General features: G+C 39.4%; 2 protein-coding genes across 5 annotated transcripts; one reads left to right on the plus strand and one right to left on the minus strand.

The window, feature by feature from the left end:
* The first annotated feature begins 1,241 nt into the window (after positions 1-1,241).
* Positions 1,242-6,239, plus strand: LOC121641937 (ubiquitin carboxyl-terminal hydrolase 2-like). Its single transcript, XM_041988340.1, has 8 exons — positions 1,242-1,988; positions 2,361-2,518; positions 3,289-3,504; positions 3,587-3,782; positions 3,879-4,094; positions 4,204-4,346; positions 5,408-5,543; positions 5,912-6,239. Exons 1-8 carry the CDS (start codon positions 1,242-1,244, stop codon positions 6,098-6,100), a joined length of 2,001 nt encoding a protein of 666 aa, XP_041844274.1. The 3' UTR covers positions 6,101-6,239.
* Positions 6,240-6,264: 25 nt separating this feature from the next.
* Positions 6,265-17,832, minus strand: usp8 (ubiquitin specific peptidase 8). Of its 4 annotated transcripts, none has more exons than XM_041982166.1 (20): positions 17,757-17,832; positions 17,162-17,212; positions 16,806-16,981; positions 16,111-16,255; positions 15,902-15,987; positions 15,652-15,793; positions 15,301-15,343; positions 15,022-15,193; positions 14,755-14,917; positions 14,529-14,670; positions 12,453-12,730; positions 11,834-12,346; positions 11,231-11,305; positions 10,804-11,102; positions 10,227-10,448; positions 9,925-10,135; positions 8,613-8,849; positions 8,290-8,432; positions 8,011-8,143; positions 6,265-7,816 (listed from the first exon to the last, which is right to left on the minus strand). In XM_041982166.1, the coding sequence occupies exons 3-20, from the start codon at positions 16,907-16,909 to the stop codon at positions 7,658-7,660; spliced, it is 3,267 nt and encodes a 1,088-aa protein (XP_041838100.1). In that variant the 5' UTR covers positions 16,910-16,981; positions 17,162-17,212; positions 17,757-17,832; the 3' UTR covers positions 6,265-7,657. The 4 variants fall into 4 exon arrangements, with proteins under 4 accessions (XP_041838100.1, XP_041838074.1, XP_041838083.1 ...); XM_041982140.1 differs by having other exon boundaries at positions 9,922-10,135; XM_041982149.1 differs by having other exon boundaries at positions 9,922-10,135; positions 17,162-17,163; positions 17,757-17,824.
* Between the last annotated feature and the right edge of the window lie 4,207 nt (positions 17,833-22,039).

The raw sequence follows: 22,039 nt of genomic DNA on the forward strand, positions 1-22,039 counted from the left end.
TAGACAAATACCACAAAAACCCACAAAGCAAATATATTTACAGGGATATTCACAAATAAAACAGTTGTCTTGGGGATAAAAAAATAACATTTGCCCTTTCAGCTGATTTGAATGAACAAAAACCACATTAGACTTTCATTTATGTAGAGTGAGACAACTAGTGGTTGTCTAGTGTAGGTGGAAAATAAAGGACCAGTTCCATTGTTCTCATATACATCATTACAACAAAACAAACAAGTAAGAACAATTACATTATTTTGTGTGTGCAAAATAAGGGCATCACACCTTTAGGGGCAAAGACAAAAGATTCCTCACCCTCTATAGCAGAAAACCAAGTAGATTACTGATTAATACAGTGCTATGGGTCATGTAGATTTCATCTATAATCGTGCAGTTCTGATTGTCCATGTGATGACCTTTCTGCATTTCTGTGTTCTGTGCAGAGAGCAACATTTGTGTCCACTCAGAATCTTTTTCATTTCTTTCATGAAAACATTTTTTGTTCTTGTTGCTTTACTAGTAATGTTTTCTGGCTGTTCACCATCATGGAGCACTGGAGGCCATTAGCTATGCTGAGCAGGGGGTCCCAGCCACCCACATTTGATAAACTAATGACAGGATTTCAGGAGAAATGCATCTGCGATCCAGAGCAAATGAGGGTGTGAAATAAAAGCAAAGTAGAATATGGAAATGCATAACTTTATGTTCCAATGCAGAATCTTTGACAGATTATTTAAAGCTCAAACAAAGACTAACAGTTGCACTACAAAGCAATGTAGATCCCCGGTGCTTCTTTATAGTTTGTTCAATGCCAAGATAAAAACTGAATGGCACACAATCGGGAAAAGACATGATGCTTCATGAAAGCTGCTCTACATTAAAAGTGTCATGTTTGCATGTTGCCAAGTCTGTTGTCTGGCTACTGTGAATCCTGTGTGGTTTACCTTACCAGCAGAATCTCTTGAGTGTGTCGATGTTTCACCTGAGAGCATTAAGCAGTCATATACACACAAATAGAGCATAGACACTTGGGCACCCGAGAGGAAAACAGAAACTCCCAACTGTGTTGTTCTGTGTCTGGTTACCTTCAGCTTTTGCCATCAAACTGAAGAGACAACTGGGCAGGACTTGACTCAACTCAATAGCTTCTATTCTTGTTTTGGTATGCTATGATGATTTAAGACCAGAGGACATCACAGTGAAAGGAATTCTCATGTTCTTCAAGTTCTTTTTTTCTTGTGATGGGCACAGAGGATAAAATGAAAGCCCAAGCTTTGTCAGTGAGGGAGTGTAACTGGACGTCAGATGAGTGCCACCTAGTGGATGGGCTGCATGGAGACACACAGAGGGACAGCCTTTGTTTGCCGAATATCTTCAAGTCCAAGAAAGTGAGGCTAATCTCAAAGACTCAGACAAGCTTTACTTATCAAGTTTACCATACAGCCAGAGAGCTTTTGCTGAAAGTGTTGGACAGAGAAAGTGTCTGGGAGCTGATTAGAAGAGCTCATGTTTTAAAGGCTAGAACTCACCGTCCGTCACACAACCAGAGAAGAGAGCAGAGGGCTAATCTTTCTGAAGAGGAGTACAATGAGGCATTAAAGTGGTTTTCTATAGTCCTGCAAAGTGGTTTGTCTGTAGGAGAGAACTGTAACTTTGGATCTGAGCTAAGCTTCAAACTGGACAGATGGCATGGTGTCCTGAAGAGAAACAGCATCCAGACCAACCTTGTGTCTCTGACCAAACTGGAGGATGGAGACAAGTTGGAAGTACTGTCTGCTTTCTGCACCCACTTATCCAGGCGCTACCAGGCCCTACACACACCAGGTTCCAACCTGGCTGTGAAGAAATACAGACTTTTTCATCAGCACAGTCTTTGCTCTCTCCATCTAGCCCTGCTCTGCGACATGAGCTCTGGATTTATCTGCAACATGTACCTGTTCTGTCCAGAGCAGCTTCAGAAGCTGAGCAGGAAGCCTGTAGTTGAGCAGGTTATCAAACACCTGCTAGGACCATTCTGCAGCCAAACACATGTGGTTCAGCTGGATAGCTCAGCCTGGATGGGGGGCAGACTCACAAACGTCCTCTCTGGATTAGGAATTAAAATTAATTTTGTCCCAGCTGTTAAAAGACCAGTTATGAGCCCAAGGTTGTCTTCCTCTCCAGCAGTCACCCCACCTCAGCACCATTCAACATTTGAAGACCCAATGTCAAAACTTGAGGTCCACCTCCAGGGCTGGTCCGGACCTGCTCTGTTTTCACTATCAGACCAGAAAGGATCAGCGTTAGATGTGTTTCTACCAGGCCTCTGGGTGACACTACACATAATCTACATCAACACATATGTGCTCCACTCTTTGCAGAGTCAGGGCTCAGGCAGGCATCTGACAGAGTTCACCAGAGCACTGGCCTCTGAGCTGGCCGCAGAGACCACTTATTGTGGCAGGACCGTACCAGTCCTACCACGACTGAACAGCTGTTCATACCAAAAAACAGGCCTAACAAACCTTTCTGAGCACAGGTAAGTCTTATCTGTCACAGCTCTTCGATTCTTGTTTAAAATAGCCTTCAAAATAACTGATGTGTAAAAGAACAAAGAAAAAGTCATCTGAAAACTTTCCATTTTTGGATCATTTCATCTAAAAATATTTGTGTCAGGTTAACAGTGGAGAGCTTACTGCAGCTTTAGCTGAATCCAGCTCACAATCACTGCAAGGACATAATATATGACTACATCTTAACATGAAAATAAGCTCCGAAGGTGTTTACTTAGCTCGCAATATTAGAGATTTAATAGTACCCTTTTAAATGTATTTGACATCGTATAGAAGCCAGACCAGTGTAAATACATATGCTTTATAAAGCTGCAGGGACTAATAGGTATTTCCATTAGTAAGTTATGTGATGTTTTGTTTGTTTTTTGAAATGAATGTATTTAGTTTGTGTATTTCAGACAAGAATGACAAGGCCCATCACAATTCCTAAAATCCAAAGACAGCATCTACCAATGTCTTGGTTTTGCAAATCTGAAATATAAACAATTTAATTTAAGCTGAGAAATCCCCACATTTGAAAAGTTGCCAGCAAATGTCTGACCTGCTTAATCAATGTATATTTTCAAATCTATTGTCAATTCATGTTCAGTTGATGAGGTAACTATTCAATTATTTTCTAGTCGACCAAACAAAAAATTTTTCTACAAATGTTTTTCTTGATTAAGAGATTAAACTAAAGAACAAAATGCTCTGACGGCACTGCAATAAAAAAAATGTTTTGTGTTTGCTGTTGCAGGAAAAATACTAGCAGCTGTGGTCAGGTGATGGAAAATGACAAAAATAGCTGCAGCTCTGCAGTAAAGTTAGAGACCAGGTGGAACAGGCCGGGAGTGTGTGGGTTAGACAACTCTGGCAACTCCTGCTACCTAAATGCAGTGTTGCAGTGTCTCTGTTCCACTGTGCCCCTCGTGGAGCACCTCCTTAATCAGGACACACGGAAAGAGCTCTCAAAGTAACACCACTCACCATCTCATCTTCTGACTCATTTAAATGTAGGTTTATTCTCCCAGTGGTTTACTACCCTGTTTGTGCAGGTCTAAGTGCAGGTTTGCTGAGGTCTTTGCCCTCCTGCTGGAGAAGATGTGGCTGGGAAGCAGCTCAAGCTGTGCTGCTATGGAAGCCAGGTCTATGGTGTGCTCCACCCTCCCTCAGTTTAACAACTACGCCCAGCAAGATGCCCAGGAACTGCTGATTTTTCTCCTGAATGCACTCCATGATGACTTCAAAAAGGTGCACCATCACCTACATTATTCATACCAATACTGAGCTCCTTACTCTTTATGATAAACTACACCTAGACAAAGACTTTGTTTTTTTCTTTTTAAGGTTGCAAAACACCAGATGCGCTCCTTATTACAGCAGTCGAAACAAGAACAGAAAAGGGACTTCGCCACAGAGTCCAACATAGTCTCACATCTGTTTGAGGGCCACTTGAGCTACATGAGCCTTTGCATGCACTGCGATAACCAGGCACACAACACCCAAACCTTCACTGTGCTGTCACTTCCAATTCCAAAAGACACCAACAAGTGCTCCATTCAGGTACCTTTTAATCGTCCAGCACCATCAGTACCCCACATGGTGATGTTGGCAGTCTTAACGTTGCTGTTTTGTGCTTCCTTACTTACACCCTGCACCTGTGTTTGGCCAGGATTGCTTGTCACTGTTCTTCGAGCAGACCATCCTCACTGAAGGAGAGCAGATGCTGTGTTCAGTGTGTGAACTGAGGAGAGAAACAGTGATCTTCACATGCTTAGAAAAACATCCTGAGATCCTCATTTTGCACCTCAAACGGTGGGTTACAATGTCACCTGTAAAGGAGACGCTTATAGGAAGGGTGCATGTTTAACTGATGGTTCTTTAGCTATTAATGAATATGTGAAATTTCAGATTTAATTGGTGAATCAGACCCATCTACTGATCCATTTAGCAACGGAGCTGGTACAGGGGTTTTAATCATTTTTACACACTTCTTATATTTGAGAGCAACTTTGTATTTTTGAAGTATTTTAGCTTTAAAGTTTTGTTTCCATATTAAATCTTAACCTTTATAATCAGTCATTGTTGTATATCAGTGTTTCTCAGTCCTGGTCCTCGGGGACCACTGCCCTGCATGTTTTGGAGGCGTCCATCTTTAACACACTGACTCAAATGAATGGCTTGTTAGCAGGCTTGCAAAGAACTTGACAAGCAGTTCAATTAATCTGAATCAGGTGTACTGGAGTTGGAAAGAACTAAATCATGCAGGGCAGTGGTCCCTGAGGACCAGGATTGAGAAACGCTGTTGTACATAAACTTTAATAGTTGTATGGTAATCATTGTATCAGCTTATGGTTTTGACTCAACCTCCTTTGATTAGCCACATCAGACACAAAGTTGAATTATTCTCCTCCTGCCTAGACAGACTTGTTTTGATCAGGGATAAATATTTTATCCTAAAATAACTTGCTTTTGGTCTTCATTCACACATTCACAAATGATGTTACAATCTACAGAAAACCTGATATAACTCTCAGGACAATATGCTACAAGTGGAAAACTATCTATAAACAACATCTTGTTAGTATCTATTAAAAATAAACAAGAATTTAGCTTTTCTTTTAAAGAAAGAAAATTACTTCATGGACATCTCTGTGTTGAGTTCAAGTTAACCCTCTTTAGATGAAAGTATATAAGATTAACAGCCCTTTCACTATAAGTTTGTATTCGGCATCATGTATAAATCATGCACATTAACGTGAGTTACGAGTTTTGTGAAGCGCTCCTATGTCCAAACTCCCGGCAGACAGGAAAGCTAATGTGAGTACTGTTGGCAGAGCATTTTTAAATCGATTTGATCGTTATTTCTGCTACAGGTTCGGCTGCAAGGGCAAAAATCAGGTGAAACTGAGGACTAATGTTATCTTCTCCATGAAGCTTGATCTCACCCCATTTCTATCCAGCTCAGCACAGAACATAACTTCTTCTTCATACCACCTTTATGCTGTTGTGGTAGGTAATCACACAGAAAAATAGCAGAAAGGTTGCAGCACTGTAATACAGGAAGAAAAGTCTTAATTGTAAACATTTCATTTCACCCTGTATTGTGAATGTTTGTTTTTTTTATGGCTTAAGTTTGTGGGTTTTGTAGGTTATGTGGGGCTTCATATATTCCATATAAATTAGAATGGCATTATACCAAATTATAACACACTGCAGAAGTAAAGGAATACTTGTGGTTTTTCCAAGTGGTGTTCTTTAAAATTCTAAGACAAAGGGTGATTTAGCTATCTTTTTTCTAAACCAATGCAAAATTGGAAAAAATTTAAAGTTTTGACCTTGTCTGTAACTTTATGTAAATGCACCCTTTCCTCCTCTAGAATCACTCCGGTAATCTGAACACTGGTCACTACACAGCTGTTTGCTACAACGCCCTGACCCAGAGGTGGCACTGCTTTGACGATGAAGTTTTCAGAGAAGTACAGGACAGCTTAGTCCAGTCTCCAAATGCTTACATGCTCCTCTACAGCCGTAAGCCTTTCCAGAAGCCAAAGATCCACGGACTCTGAGCAGAAGCTGCCAAAATTTAATTTATGCAGATTTAAATAACTGAATTCCTGCTTGTCGTCCCATTGTCTCTACACCTACCAGAAATAAAGAGCTAGCATTGACTGAAAAGTTGTTTATCCACTAGCACTAAGACAAATCTGATTTCCAAACACACACAAAGCTTAATTTGAAGCAGTTTTAATAAATAGTCATAAGAGTTGTTTGAGGTTAATATAATTGTTATATCTTAAACAATCTGTATGTAGAGCATTAAGAAATAAAAATCAACACGTACGAGTGAAAAGAAAAACAGATCTCGATCCCATGCTAGGCAATAAAACTGTACTAAGGAAGTAGTCACATCCTGCGACGTCGGATCGCTGGTCCGTTCAGAAATAATATTTCTCTACTTTGTGCATTCTCTCATCAGTCGGTCTGTCAGTCAGGCAGCAAATGTTGACACTGTTAAAGAAGTGAATATGGTCAATTTCTCATGTCTTTGTGTTTTCTGGCTCAGTACTTAACACATAATTAAAATAGTAAAATCAAAGTCCATACTCCTGCAAACAAAACCAGCATCTCTGGCATAAACCAAGAAAAATATCAAATTACCTCAGTATTGTTGTTTTTTTCCATTGATAGTGTTTGAATAAATGTACAAAGTTAAGCGTGTTTAACAGAGAATAAACAGAAGCAGGTAGGGTTTTCTGTCCCTGGCTGAACAGAGATAGATGAACAAGCTCTCAGCATCAGTACTGATTAAAAGCGTTCTGATTGTTAAGGTCGGCTGTTAAACAATGTGTTTTACATAAACAATTTAAAGTGATTGCATATAGTATAGGTGCAAGGATGTGATTAATATGAACAAGCAACAATCTAAATTCCCTCCTCCCCTTCAGAAGAATGAAAAAGTCACTCAGTCTTTTCAATTGCTCTTATCTCAAACACCAGAAGGCTATACAGTTTAACCCATCATGAATATGTTGATATTATAAATGCTGCTACTTTCAAAAGAAAAAAAAGAAAAAGTAATTTGGTCACTTAACAGATAAACACCTTGCCCTCAAGTATTTACACCAAAAAAGTTTGAATGTGCAACATCAGCATTAGTAAGAATCTACATGCCATCTAACTGTTAATCCTGTGTACACAGTACAAGAAAGCTGAAAATCAGTTCTGCAATACTGCCGTTCACGCTGAGTACCACAGAAATTAGAGTAAAGAGCATTTGAATCAGCTGTAAGCCCTAAAACACAACTATGGTATCAAAGTCAGATTAACATGAGCATCTGTTGAGTCTCTAGATGATCGGTAATGTGAACAGACGGCGTGTTTTAACACCTGTGGAGTTCTCTAGTAGCTGAAGCGTTGCACAGTGTGCCTGCACCCATTCTCCAACCTGGATCCCATAGCCACTTGCTTGAGTGTGTCCTCTCGTGCACGTTCATCACCATTTGCTCTGCGACTGTGCACCAGGTCCTCTGAGCTGAGATTTTAAAAAGAAAAAGAACAACCTCTAAGGCTTGAGAACTGCTGCTCTGGTGTAGTTTTTCCTCTCGTCAGGTCATTCCGCCCCATCACAGTGTGGAGTAAAACAGGATGTAGGCTGCAGAGGACTTGACAGAGGAGGTGGAGATTTCGGACACCTCGTGGTCATCGAACTTGTACCAGCGCTGTTTGTCGGCGTTCTTACAGTAGGCTGTATAGTGGCCACCATCTAAGCCCCCATAGTGATTCTGGTGGTGGAGAAGAAGAAACTTAAGCTTGTCTAAAGTCCTGGATAGAAGTATTTGTGACTTAAAGAATTCTTGTAGCTGCAGTTTTTTTGCGTAGTGTTAAAAAAAAAATTTCACTTTGATTTTGCATTTATTGCCAATTTTGTCTTGAGTGATCAAAAACAGAAATCAAAAACTCACTCATTCCTACTTACCGAAACTCCATAAAGGCTATATCTTTTCATGCTCTGTTTGGGTCCAATAACATACTGGGCAAGGTCCAGATTATCTAAAGGGAAGTCTACGGAAGTCTGCAGCTTTTGCTTCCATCTACCTTCATAGGAGAACCTGGGGAAATAACCATTAAAAGGGAGGAGAGCCAAAGAAAATATGATTAAGTTTAATATGTTTAGAGTTATGATATTTCCTAAATAGCAATAAGGAGTATCTCAAAGATATCCAAAGTAGTTTTACTGCTTCAGCAGACTACAGACCGTTTTAAGTGCACCAGGAGAATGGGTGGAACCTTCCAGATTTCCAGTTTCTTGGTGGAATCTCTGTGGGCTTTGCAGTGTCTGCAGAACACTTTGTTGTTGTCAGTCAGCTTCTCCTCTTTGGAGAATAACCTCAGACAATCCTGCAAAGAAATGCCAAATATTTCAAATTCTGTTCTGAAATCAAACTATTAATCTGACTACTGCAAGGAAACAGAAAATATAGAAAGTCTTTCTGACTAGTTTAAATCCTGTGAGAACCCTTTAGCAACAGTAATACTGCTGGCACAGGCATTGGTGGACATGTTTTCTATGTGACCAACCTGCAGGGAGCACTTGCTGGTTGAAGCAAGAGGCAGTGACAGGTACATAAAGGTCTCAAATGTCCTTGACTTGCAATGGCAGGTCAGACACTGCACTGTGGACTTGAACTGCCCCTGGAAAAGCGTCACAATAATAGACTCGTTGAGCAGCTTGTGCTTCCTCCATGCCACCTCAGCTGCAGACTGATCATCCAAATGATCATTTTCCTCTTCTTTGTACCGCTTCCTGTTGTCCGCCTGACAGAGATGGAAAAACAACATGGTAGAACTCAGGAACAACTGCAACATTAGCTCAGCAATACCTGCTTTCATGAGCCCACTAAAAACTCAGTGATGACAAATTCAAAACATATCAGCCATGGCTATATTATCCCAATTAAAAAAGGTGAATTCTAAGTGATGATTAGTGTATTCAAGTCCTATATAATAAATTTCAGCTTCATCAGCATGCAGATAAGCCAGGTCACTTGGAGTATGATCGGCAGGAAGATATGAGTGGCAGGTTAGTGCTTGCTAATTAATATTTCAATAGGGAGTATGACTGAAAAATCAATTATCCTGGGGAGACAAAGTGGACTGGGACTGAGCCAGCCTGATGGCAGACAGGTCTAAACATCACACAAAAGGAATGTGATGAGATGGAGTGTGAGAAATGCACATCACCAGCTGCTAGATTCTAATCAGAAACTTATCCTTTCATTCTTAAACATTTAATCTGTTGATAAATAAAACTGCTTCAATTGAGTCCCAGGTTGATACATTTGCCAAAGCAGTTTGACAGCTAAACAATGGCTTTCATTAGGAATCAGCAGCTCTTTAAAAAAAAACTTTTTCTGACCTTTTACCAAATTATCTAAACCTTTTCCCTATTTAAATGCACATGAAGCCAGTAAAAGAAAAATCATACAGGCAATGAGCATGTTTTGGGTCTACATGCACAGAGGTTCTGACAGAGCATCAGACCAGACAGATGCAGACACAGCACATTCACACTGCTGCAGGAAGATCAAGAACACACAGCTATTTACTTACTCTCTAATTTGCCATCAAAATGAAACCCAGTGAAAAAAATAGAAAGAAGGAAAATGATAAAAGACTAAGTTTTTAATTGTTAACAGGCAAATGTGCAACAACATACAGGTGTAGAAGAAGGCAAACCTTACATAGCCATGGTTCAAATGAACAAATGATCCTTTTAACAGCTAAGAGGGAGCACATATTAAAGTAAATATTCTATTTTTAATTAAACCTTTGGAAGACTTCATTTATACCACCCGGTTGGTTCAGTCCTGCCTAAAAGTGTGAGCACTACCTTGTTGAGGTCTTCATGGAGCCCATCCATGAGGAACAGCAGCAGCTCCTGGGAGTCTTGCTGGTCATAACCAGCAAACTGCTCATTAATCTTCCCAATGGTGATCTTGAAGTCTCGTGGACTGATGCACTTGTAAAGACCAGCCCATAAGGCTTTCATGATCACACCAAACTCCTCTGCAACCTCCCCTTTATGGCCAAGAATATTGTACCTGTCCCAGGATAAACAGAAATATGAATGTTATACATTTCCTTTACAAGTGATTCTTTATAGGAGGTAATTTCACTTATCCTAAACCTGACCTGTTGATGTCCTCAAGGTAGCAATTGTTATTAAAGTAATTAGCCATGGCAGGAGTGTTGCAAAGACACTGTAGGATGGAGTTCATATAGCATGTGTTGCCCAGGTTACGAAGCCCAGTCAGTGATGCACCCAAACCTCCAAACGTTGGATTCAGGTTGCGAATTTTGGCTGCAGATGGGCGCGCAATCTCCACTTTAGAATAAACCTTTGCACTCGGAGGTCTGGAGGAAAGAGGAGCAAGTAAACACAGTGGTAAAATGCAGTGTATCCAAAAAAAAAAAGAAAAGAAAAACCAGTGGATTTCAGTCTGAAAAATGTCCACTTATCGCAGCTACTTTAGCTAAATGGCTGCTTAATACAGTAAACATTAGTTCAATGAACGACTAAAATATGGCATTTTTTTCCTACTAATGAATGATTCTGAACCTAAAGTAGATATTAGGGTTGCTGAAAAATGTTCCTTTTACCACATTTTTGGCATAGCAGTATCCAAAGACTTTCTTTGACTGTTCAAGTGGAACACTCCAAAAACATTCATATTCGTGTGGTGAACCATAAAACATCAGTATGCCTTACTTGGTTTCCCTGTTGATAGTGGGTATGACAGCAGCGGTGGTTGGGGCAGGGGCCTTTTTCTGGGCCTCATCTCTCAGGTCCTGGCTGATGTCTGGGGAGGAGTAGGAGCGTTTCAGTTTAGACTGCTCCCGCTCTTGGTCACGGTTGCTGTCTGGCTCAGCTGGTCGCGGTGGCTTCTGTTTGACTGTTGGTGGTGTGGTAGGCGGGGTCTGGGGAACCGTGACCTCAGGGGGGTATAGGTGGACGCGATTGGTCGGGGAGTGGTAGTATCTATAAGTTCCTGTTACTGTGTCAAGGAACTAATTAAAAAACAAAACAGAAATGTAAGAATGAAAGTTTCTCTGTTAAAACATACAACACTACAACTTTTACCATTATTAACTCCATGTGAGTCAACATGTCTGACATATAAATTAATATTTAGTACCTTCATCCAACCATCTGGAAGGCCAGGCACACTCCTACCCATCTCTTCACTCCTTGCTCTGGTTAGAGGCTCCCTCTGTAAAACACACACACACTGGCTTCAGTGAATGCAGTCAACTCTATTTCTGGGTTTACAAGAGACCTGAACAATATGAGCATGAGACAGGAAGCATGCATAAAGAATAAAAACTTAAATGATGCTGCCATAATTGAATTCAATGTGAGGTTTATTAAATCATTTTGATAAAATGAATAGAAACGGCGCTGCAATAATATTGGTGTCAAATTTGCCATTGGAAGACTCACACTATACAAACTCCAGCTGTAGAAAAACGGTTATGCATTATATAATTATCTGTATTTATTTTTGTCCTAGATAATTAGATAGGATTAATGCACAGTGTTCATATGGACAAGCTTAGTGCTTTAGAATGCATTATAATGGCGATGAGTTTCACAAGTTCCTTTAAACAACATGTAAGCCATGAGGGCCTTTGTGCGAGTGCCTTTCATTTTGTTAAAAGTAGCTTCTCACTCATACAATGATAAAACAATTTCCTCTAAACTACAGCTGTGCTCAGCACTGACAGTAAATGGGACTCACCTTAATTTCACTAACAATATGGTTGGGAGCAGGTGAATCCAGAGACATGCTCTTCGAGGGAGCGTCAGAGTTTTGCTCCTTTCCCCTCCTCTCCTTGTCATCCCACACCCTGTTCTCTTTGTCTTCCTCTTCCTCTGCCTTTTGCCTCTCAAGCCTCTTTTTCTCCTGATGTCTTTTTTCCTCCTCTTCCCTTTTCTTCTTCTCACTTTCTTCCTTCTCAAGCCTCTCTCTCAACTCTCTCTCTTTCTGTTCCTTCTCCCGTCTCTCCTCTTCTAAACGCCGCTCCTGCATACGTTTTTCCTGCTCTTGCCTTGCCTTTTCCATCACTGCCAGTGCTTCAGAGTGTATCTGGCTCTGCTCTTCTTTAGACAGAGCAGAGCTGAGAATGAGTGGTGGTTTGGCTGAGCGGTCAGGGATGACTGGGCCATTCTGGGTGGAATCTTTCGCAGACCCATTCTGGCCTGACTTGGGTTCATCCGACACACGTACAGAGGGTTTCTTGCTACGGTCAAACTGTGAGAGAAGAACAGGTAGATAAAAGAAAACATGAGCCACATTTAGACACAGCTAGAATCCTTTACCTTTAGGACTCTCCAAGTTTTCAGGGTAGGTACAATACCTGGGGGAATCTCTTAGTTGTTGAAGGTGACTGACTGGATGCAGGATCCTTCTTAATAAGGGCTTGCCCAGAATTTGTTGTGCCTATGACAGGGAAATCAACAGAGTCTGGCAGCTTATCAGCAACCATGGAGGTTTTGGATGTTGGTGGCTCTGCAGGTACAACACCATTAACCAGCACAGGAGCTGATGGCTCCTGAAGCTCAGGTGAAACCTCAGGCTCAGGCTGGGGTGGCACTGGAGGCTTTGGTTCCTCTAAGGATGGGTAGCTGAAATTTACTGTTAAACATGACAGAACATTAATACATTTAACAGAAAAATAAATGATGCAGGATTTAGCTTGTTCAAAATATAAGTTTTTTTTTTTTTTTTACATCCTGCTGATGTACAATATTTTTAACCCATAAAACTAATAAAAATGTACCTATTTTTGTTTTTTTGTTTGGTTTTTTTAATGTAAAATTGCATGTAGAAACCATAGACTGTATATAAAAGATGGACGGAGCCTCCGTGATGTCACCCGTAGGTTTCTGAGGAGCAAAAGTGAAGCTCGCTGGGCGTTCCCACCGTTCGTCCCAGGAAATCCAAAAATGGGCAAAGAGGTCAAGCTGAGAGGGGGACTGTGAAGGTGGGAAGTGGATGAATGACAACCATCAAACGCCGAGCTGCCTGTACCTAAATGCTAACCGAGCTAACCCGGAGCTAACAGTAGCTAACCAGCTAATGTAGATAGGTGGGCTAAAGCTAGGGCGCGCTGTTAGCCAGCTAAAAACCACGTTTGTGCTGCACTCTCCCTTCTTGCCGCAGATACTGGATACCTGTCATTAACATCCAAATGGATGAGTTAGAAAAAAATTCACCCCCCTCACAGTTGTCATGAAGGTAAACTTGACCTATTAATCCTAAAATGGATTTTTGTACCAGACTTTAAACATGTTTATTTCTGCTATGAAGTTGGTCTTTTTAACATGGGAGTTTTGGGGGATTTGCTCTGTTTTGGAGCCAGCCCCTAGCGGATGAGGGGTAAACTGCAATTTTTTGCACTTCAGCATAGGCTTCACATTTTACCGGCCGAGGTTGCCACTTGGTAGAAACTCAATCCTTTTAAGCACAATTAACATACAGATAACTTTTTTTCAAGGACAGCCCCAGATGTCATATTAGGAGTGCTAGAATTGTGTAAAATTAATGTATCAATAAATATAGCACCATAGAAGCTGCACAAAGATACAAACTAGAATTTATTACTAATGGTACTTTGTAGAATTAACATAGATCAACAGTGACCAACACTTTTCTCATATTATTCCCTCAAGTTTTGGCTTTCAAGAGAAAAACAAAATTGCCATTGAAACAAAAAAAACTAACTTTTTTACATATTTAACACTTTTTCTTCAAGGCAATTTGCCATTTACAGTTATTTACGCTACTATGTACCTACTATCCTCATAAAACCAACTCCTAACACAGCTTCTAAAATATCTTCTTGGCTTCATTCCAGCCATAGAGGACCATTAATTTTGCTTTTTCAGACAGATATATGACTTTCTTGTCATCTGTTGATATTTGGCTTCTCCTAATTGGACAAAAACATTACTTTCAGCTATCTAATTGGTGAAATGTTTGACAGAAAGTGGCTTCATCATAATTTCATCTTAAATTCCAGGTCAAAATAGTCTCTTTGTAACATAGATAATTGTGTTTTAATACATCACTTATTGTGGATTTACCAAATCCACAATAAGTGATAATATCAAGTAATTCCAGAATTCAATCTCCAAATAAACACTACTTTTTGCAGTTGGATTATTAACCTCCTGAACAGGATATAAATGGCTTGAGAACTTCTGTAGATCACCTAAATGGTAAGCTATTGATCACAATTTACCGTGCAAGGTACACACTACCACTCCTGAGGAATTGTGGATGATACACAATCGTGGATGTATCGTTTGTTTACTTTAATTCAAATCACAAATCTGCTTTTTATAATTTTTACAAAAAATGTATCAAAACTCAGAACCCAATAAACACAAAGAGCCAGAACTGAGTTTTATCCTGTGCAGGTGATACTCACACTGAGGGAGGGTGTTGAAAATAGTCTGTCTAGGAGGTCGAACTTTAGCGTTGGTTGTGTACATGGGGTAAAATAACAACCAGTTCTCGTAGCCCCCTTCCAGCACCAGTGGCTCACTACGCAGAATGGTGAGACTGTCCCACTGTGGAGTGTGTAAACACATAGTTTATAGCATAAAGACTCAATTTTTATTCATGCATAACCCAAACAGCAGCCACACTCAAACCTTAAAGAGGGCATCTTTGAGGCTTTGCAAGGTAGTTCCCAGTTTAAGGTCAGTGACAGAACTGAACCAGTCCAGCAAAACTATGTAGTCCACAAATCCTCGCCGCCGCCAGTGATCCCTGGACACTTCAGGCAGCTTTGCCTCAATCTGACTCACAGTGATTCTGAAAAGTCATGACATTTGAGTTGAGGAGGTGAAACTTTTTCTGTTTTTTCCCCCATTTACACAAAAATCATGAGGACAAAAGAAGATTAACTTGTCTCGCACCCTGGACTAATGGCCTCCTCAGGCACGCTGACGCAGGTCTGGGCTGGAACTTGAATGTGAGACTCCTCAAAGTCACCATGGCTGCGGGCATCCATGACAATTATAGATATTGTCTGGTCCTTCATGATGTGGAAAAGTTTCTCAGCTGTGATTCCACCAGTTGGCTGTGCAGCTATTGTACAAAGTTGTTAAATTAATAAAAACTATTAGATCTGTTTCAGAAAAAGACTTTACAGAACAAAACATGGACAGCTGCAAGTCTCTCACTCTTAATGTTACCTTTTGTGATTACACTCTTCAGCTCATTCTGCTCTCCTTTCACCTGACATACACACACAATAACAAAATTAGTTTTAATGGATTTGATTTGAAATAAAATAACTACACATACACCAACCATTAGTTAAACCGCTGGTTTTTGTGTATTTTCTGAACTGAGCTTTACATTTTAATGTCAACAGAAATAAAACTGCCTTTAAGGATCATGAATTCATGTACAAACCTCCGTGTTTATTCATTTTGTAATATTCAGTTATTACAGACAAAAGATATAGTGAAATGAAGATGTAAATGTTTTTAAGGCCAGTTGGATATGGCACTGCAGCAGTATGCTAAATATTTTATAGCTACCTTTTTGCTGTCCTTCTTGTTTGCGGCAGCCAGTTTTGGAGAGCCCCGGCCCCCATCTTTCTCTGATATTTCCTCCCTTTTCTTCTTCTCCTCTAATCTCTCCTTCTCCTCAAGTTTTTTTCTAACCTCAAACTCCTCATACCTGTTTGAAATAGAAATGTTTGTTAGTAAAACAGAACGAGAGGCACTCGTATACATGATGTTCTGCATGCATTAAATATTTGTGCAAGATCTGTAATAAGCTTCTAACCTGAGTTTAAGGCTATCAGACAGCTTCTCAGCTTCTTCAAGGGCTTTTTTGAAGCTGGTGGGCCCAAGCATTGTCATGTAATAATCCTAAACAAATTTGTATAAAATACAGTTACTTAGGGAAAAAAAACAATTCTTCAAGTATTTATTCCTTCACATTGTAATTGTCAATTAGTAATAAAAAAGGTAATTAACAATGCTCTATCATACCAATTGCTGCTTGAAGTCTGGCCTTTTCTTGATGATGTCATAAACTGTTAAATACTTCATGTACAGCACATAAGCTTTCTCCTCATCTCTGTCAAGGCGACACTCCTCAGCTGCCTTGAAAAGTTTGCAGGCACTCTGAACATAGCTGCAGCACAACAAAAACATATATGAAAAAAATCACAATGTCAACATGACTGCAATGCCCTTAATTAAAGAGTCACTTTGACCCTCTTTTGCATATTATTTCATCTCTCCATTCTCACTCCAGCTATGGTTCTTGAGCCTGTTCTGTTCAGGATCCACTATCATCGCCTGTGTTTTTAAGCAAAACAATGGTTGGTAATAATACATTATCAGCAGAAGACATTATATATTTTCTTTTCAACCTGAAGATTATGACACACCCACTAATGTTGGCTCACTCTCACACCCTGCAATTCTTTCATTTCGGCCGGAAAGCAACTTTTTTTGGTTGGAAACAAATGCATGTTTAACACAAGTGCTGCAAATTGTGTCTATCAAATTGCACTAAACTTTATGTATTTGAGAACATGTTGATCAAGTAGTAGTAGCAGACAAAAAAACTACAGCTCTTCTGTGTCATGGGTCTTTTGGGGAACCTCTGGATAAATACGTGTAACATAATTGTTTTATAACCCGCTGGGCTGCTACTGGTAAACAAAACAAAACCTTACCTTCTGGTGCTAGTCTTATCAGGCTTTATTTCAGCTTTTTTGTTAAGGTCACCCAGAGACGTGGATAAATACAGCTCTTTGACCCCTGTAGATACCGCAGGCATCTTGGCGGATGTGTTTGGTCAGAACTCACAAACAGGCTGCCCGTCAGTGCTGTACACAAGCTCTGGACATCTCTAACAAAATGTGACAACAATATGAGGAGAATGCGCGATCTGTGTGGCACATAAAGTTATTAATTGGTTTCTGCTGGTCTAATCGGAAACGTTAGCTTATACTTAAGGCATAGTTCAATTTCAACGATATCAGCTACATTTTAACGACATAGCATTTAAAGGGATACTAGTTTCACTTACCGCTAGTTGTCATGCAGCGTTTGTAAATGTCCAAAATGAGGACAGGTTCAGCTACATGAAAGAAAGAAAGCAAGCAAGCAAGCAAGAAAGAAAGAAATCAATTGTAATTCAGCCTTAATGATCATACAGTGTTGTGCTCACTGGTAACACCTTAGCCAGCATTTGTTACCCTGTGGCTGCAGTTAGCTTGCGCAGGGTTTACCAACATTGACGACAACAACATTCAGTACTTTTCTGGCTGACGTTAGCCGTGACAATCTGCCTTAACTGGATCCTTGCTGACCACCTGATGGACAGCTCGATGGACGCTTTTTCCATAAAAAGCGTAAACCTACTACTGAGATAATAAAAACACATCTAGGGAAATTGAATGTGAACTTGGCTTTATTGCCTTCCTAGTTAGCTAGCTAGCTAGCTACGTTAGCATGTTGCGCTTTGAGATCACGCAGTTTCGCGTCCATGAGCTAGTTAACTACTGCACCGGCAGACAGGGTTACAACTATATTCAGCATTAAATATATATCTTCTAGTAACAATACCAACTAATCTATAGTGGTGGATGTTTTCTTAAGTAAAAATCAATTATAAAAATTACCCTTTCTGGTCGTTGCTTACACTTAAGCTACTTTTTTGACAGCTGATTTCTGATTTCTTGTTCCGCTTCCCCTTTCTTTTCCTCTATTGCGTTTAGTTGCGTTTAACAAACAAGCTTCGAGGTACATTAGCCCCACCAGCTGGACTGGAGTGTGTGTAGGTCACTTTGGTGAGCGCTCTTTTTGTTTTGATTAGTTGTTTCGTCTTCAGACCCCTGATTACCACCTGACCGCCACATGGTGCTGTGATACTGAGAGGTAGCCTAAATTAGTTTAAGTAAAGTTTGGACAGTGTTCAAACTTTTGACTGGTAGTGTACTTCATTTTCATCTTCATTTACTGTTGTTGATAATGTTTCCATTTTGAGATTTTTTGGGATTTTTTCTGTGTTAAATGTGTAGGTATTCTTCATCACCTCGCCTCTGAAACTGATCACAGCCACACTTGTTACTGACATTGTTGGGCAAACCCTTTTAGTGTGGCAACCCCACTGGACTTTCATCCAAGGAATCCCCAAGTTCAGACTCCAGACATTGCTAAGACTTTGCCAGTAGACTCAGCAATTGTCTCTGAGGAAAACGGGCAGTTTCTCTTTCACACTTGCAAATTATCTGTTGTTTGAAGGTAAAACAAACATCCATTTATAATGAAGCCTATCTCAGTTGCTATCAGACAAGAAGTTGCCTGTCCACCACAGGACCAACGGGACAAATAACTCAGCACACTAAGGTGAATTTAGAAAAATCACACACAAATCACACAATTTCTTCCAGTCATTTCTAATAAATGTACAGAAGCCTGGGCCTTCCTCAGGCACTGGGACAGGTATTTGTATCCATCAACACTTTATCAACACTATATTTATATATATATATATATATATATATATATATATATATATATATATATGTGTATATATATATATATCCCATTTATCAGTCGTTAGTCCTTTTATGTATCATGTATACTATTGTTTTTTCTCTGTGTGTAAGAGTGGCACTGACTATAAAGGCCCTCTTCAGGCTGCAGAGACCAAGCAAGTAGTTGACAAATGCTTAAAAAAAATACTGCAGGTCTTGTTTCTATGTTAGGCGGCAGTGGCTCAGGCGGTAGCGTGGGTGGTCCAATAACCGTAGGGTTGGCAGGTCAATTCCCACTCCGCCCAGTCATCTGTTGTTGTGTCCTTGGGCAAGACGCTTCAACTTACTTGCCTCCAGTGTTGGCATCGCTGGGGAATGAATGTGGATGCATGTTCAGTGATGGTTGGAGAGGTTGTAGGCGCGGATTGGCAGCCACGTTTCCGTCAGTCTGCTCCAGGGCAGCTGTGGCTACACACGTAGCTTATCATCACCAGGTATGAGTGAGGAGTGAATGAATAATGGACACAATGTAAAGTGCTTTCGGTGCAATGAAAAGTGCTATATAAAAATCTAATCCATTATTATGTTATTTTCTTTAAAAAGTCTTGCAAACATTACAAATAAACAAATAAATAAATAAACTGAAGAAACTAAAAGTTCTAAATAAATCTAGAGCAGTCAAATACTAGTGTGCTCTCTGGACTCCACAGCAATGATTGACAGTAAAAAGAAACTTAAGTTTCAAGATTGGCTTGTTAAGCCAGAACTAATCAGAGGCTGGAGCTCAGAGCAGACTTGATTGTCCTCTGTTAAGCTTGTTAAAGTCAAATACTGTCTTAAAGTTAACTAAATCAATATTTTACCAACAATAACTTTCATCCAACCAGGCATCCATCAGCATCTTTGTATTAATTTTTTTGCAGCTTGTCAGAGACCAGGTCATTTTTGGTTTGCCCTGAGTCTTTGGTTTTGAACCACTTATCATATCTAACTACTGGTTTTTAGTAAAATTTATTATAGTATTTGTTACTAAACCTTAATATCGCAACACTAGTTACTGAGTGTATGGGACACGATTAATGAAGACTTCAGCTTCAAAACTGGTTAACACTGCTTTCATGGCATTTTAATGCAATGATACAATTTACTATGGGCTGTACAGCTGTTTTCAATTAATTTGTGCTTTGAATTATATTTTAATTAATGTGTGCAACCACATATTTATCTTTTTCCACCTTCATTTACATTTCTAGTCAGTTTTTTTCTGTCTATATTCATATCGAACTTAGTGGCCATATCCTCTCTCTGTGAACTGCTTTTGGCTTTTTGATTGTATGATAAAGCCTATATGGAAGTTTTTTTTTGATAGGCTGATATCATATTGATTTTTTCTAGCTTATTTGAATAAAAGCACCAGAATAAGACTCCACATGAAACACTTTCTCTTTGATGTCACAAAGCAGCAACCAAACCGCAATCGTGCAATTATGAATAAATCTGCTTTCATCAGGTCTGGACTTTCAGACGTAAAGCCACAATAGTCACACTGTGCTCGACATCACATAACATTTATTAGTGTATATACGTGCTACTATTAGTCATTGCATGCTACTGGGTGTCCTGCCTTCACTGGGATCAAAAAGTCTTTGTCACAACTTTTACTCAGAGTTTAAGAACTTGTTTGGTTTGGTTAAAATCAAACTTTTACTTTTCCTCTGTCGGAGTTTGAAATTTTGTCAAATGAGTGCTATTTATTTATTTATTTATTAAATAAATTGTAAATTGTAAATTCACCATATTTGGTACCATGGTATCATTTACCATATTTTTTACTTGTCCAGCATTGTAGCAAACAGAATGATGGTCTGGTTGCTGTGTTGTGCCAAAAACATTTGCTTTGGCATGGGGAGCTTGATGAGTATAATGTTCCTCTTGATAATCAGGGGCACATATTCCTAAAGATTCTTAGTGCAAAAAATTGCTCCTAGTGGCCAAACTCTAAGAATTTTCCCCTAAAAGTGAAGAGTAGATCTAGCAAAGAAAAAAGCGGTTCCTAAAGAATCTTAGCTCTTAAGAGAGTTCCTAAGGTGAGATCTGTTAAGAGCAGCAAAGAGGACCTTTAAGCAACCTAGGAGTTCCCTAAGCAGATGACAAAATGGCAGACAGAAGAGGCAGGAGAGGTATTCTCCAAACACTGGATGACAGTGAATTAATTAAACGTTACAGATTGAATTGTGCAGGAATCATATTTATGATTTATGAAATATACCTCAAAAAACACTTTTATGTTCATTGACCAAATGAGCCAGGAGCAAAAACTGTTTTCTTCTCCATTGCTGTTCACTGGTTTGTGGTAGATTTGAATGCCAACCAACACTGCTTCTTATAGGCCGGTCATCAATCACAGACATTAATGAAAGCTGAGCCATTTTACCCTCATTAATACAAAATGGAGTTGAAATGTTCAAAGCTGAAAGCACGACAATTACCAGCATAAATGTAAGCAAATAAATAGAGCTATCAGCATGTGAATACTGTGCAAATGGGTCTGAGTTTCTACATTTTCTGTAGGATAAATTTAAAGTATAGCTTACTATTTATATAACAGATTTTCTTTTTATGTAAAATATTATTTATAATTACACAGTTTTCATATAGATTAGATTCTATGATTAAGTTTATTGATTTGACGGTCCATTCTATGCCCATTTTCACCAAAGGTGTATCTAGATTTTAGGATCAACCAATCACAGCTTTTGAAATGATGGGAGGGGGGATTTTTTTTTAAATTTCTTTATTTATGAGTGCAATTTATTTAAAAGACATGGTCTTTTTGCAAAAATAGGTTGATTTAATACAGATGAAATGTACTAAAATAAGTGATATGAAAAAGGGAATTCTTGTAAATGCTGGGCAGAAAGGTATCAGTAAAAGTGAGTGACAGATTTCCTGCATCACCCGTCTTTCTAACAGAATCCTGAAGAGGATGTCATACTTTATGCTTTATATATCTGTAGTTTATGTAATGACAAAAAAGGGGAAACAGGTTTCAAGTGGCATATATATATAATTCTTTTTAGCCCCAGTGAATTGTTTGCTTCTCATCACATGCTTTCTAGCATAACATTTGGATCACATGAGCCATTGCATGTCAAGCATAATGCCCAGTTAACAGCAGTGTGTGAACAATCCAGGTGCTGCACAAGCTTTTGTCATAGTTTAAAAAGCAGCATTGTAATACAGATGGGTTTGGCATTATTATCTTTTCATCTTTTACTGTGTGTTTATTTTTCGCTCAGTTTTTTTTTTTCATAATGTCCCCTGTAGTTACCATTTAATGATTTGTGACGCGTCATCATCCTGTACATATATGGTTTAGCATCTTCAGAACTGCGATTAAGCATAATGATTGGAGGAAATAGCCG

Source organism: Melanotaenia boesemani, chromosome 1 (genome assembly GCF_017639745.1).
Source record: "Melanotaenia boesemani isolate fMelBoe1 chromosome 1, fMelBoe1.pri, whole genome shotgun sequence".
Classification (NCBI taxonomy): domain Eukaryota; kingdom Metazoa; phylum Chordata; class Actinopteri; order Atheriniformes; family Melanotaeniidae; genus Melanotaenia; species Melanotaenia boesemani.

Coding starts and splice junctions, on each gene's coding strand:
- LOC121641937 (XM_041988340.1), top strand. CDS start 1,242: ATGGGCACAGAGGATAAAATGAAAGCCCAAGCTTTGTCAGTGAGGGAG. Junction 4,095..4,203: donor CCAACAAGTGCTCCATTCAG/GTACCTTTTAAT, acceptor GTGTTTGGCCAG/GATTGCTTGTCACTGTTCTT. Junction 4,347..5,407: donor CTCATTTTGCACCTCAAACG/GTGGGTTACAAT, acceptor TTTCTGCTACAG/GTTCGGCTGCAAGGGCAAAA.
- usp8 (XM_041982140.1), bottom strand. CDS start 16,909: ATGCCTGCGGTATCTACAGGGGTCAAAGAGCTGTATTTATCCACGTCT. Junction 15,344..15,651: donor ACAAGAAGGACAGCAAAAAG/GTAGCTATAAAA, acceptor TGTGTATGTCAG/GTGAAAGGAGAGCAGAATGA. Junction 8,850..9,921: donor ATGAAGACCTCAACAAGGTA/GTGCTCACACTT, acceptor CATCTCTGTCAG/GCGGACAACAGGAAGCGGTA.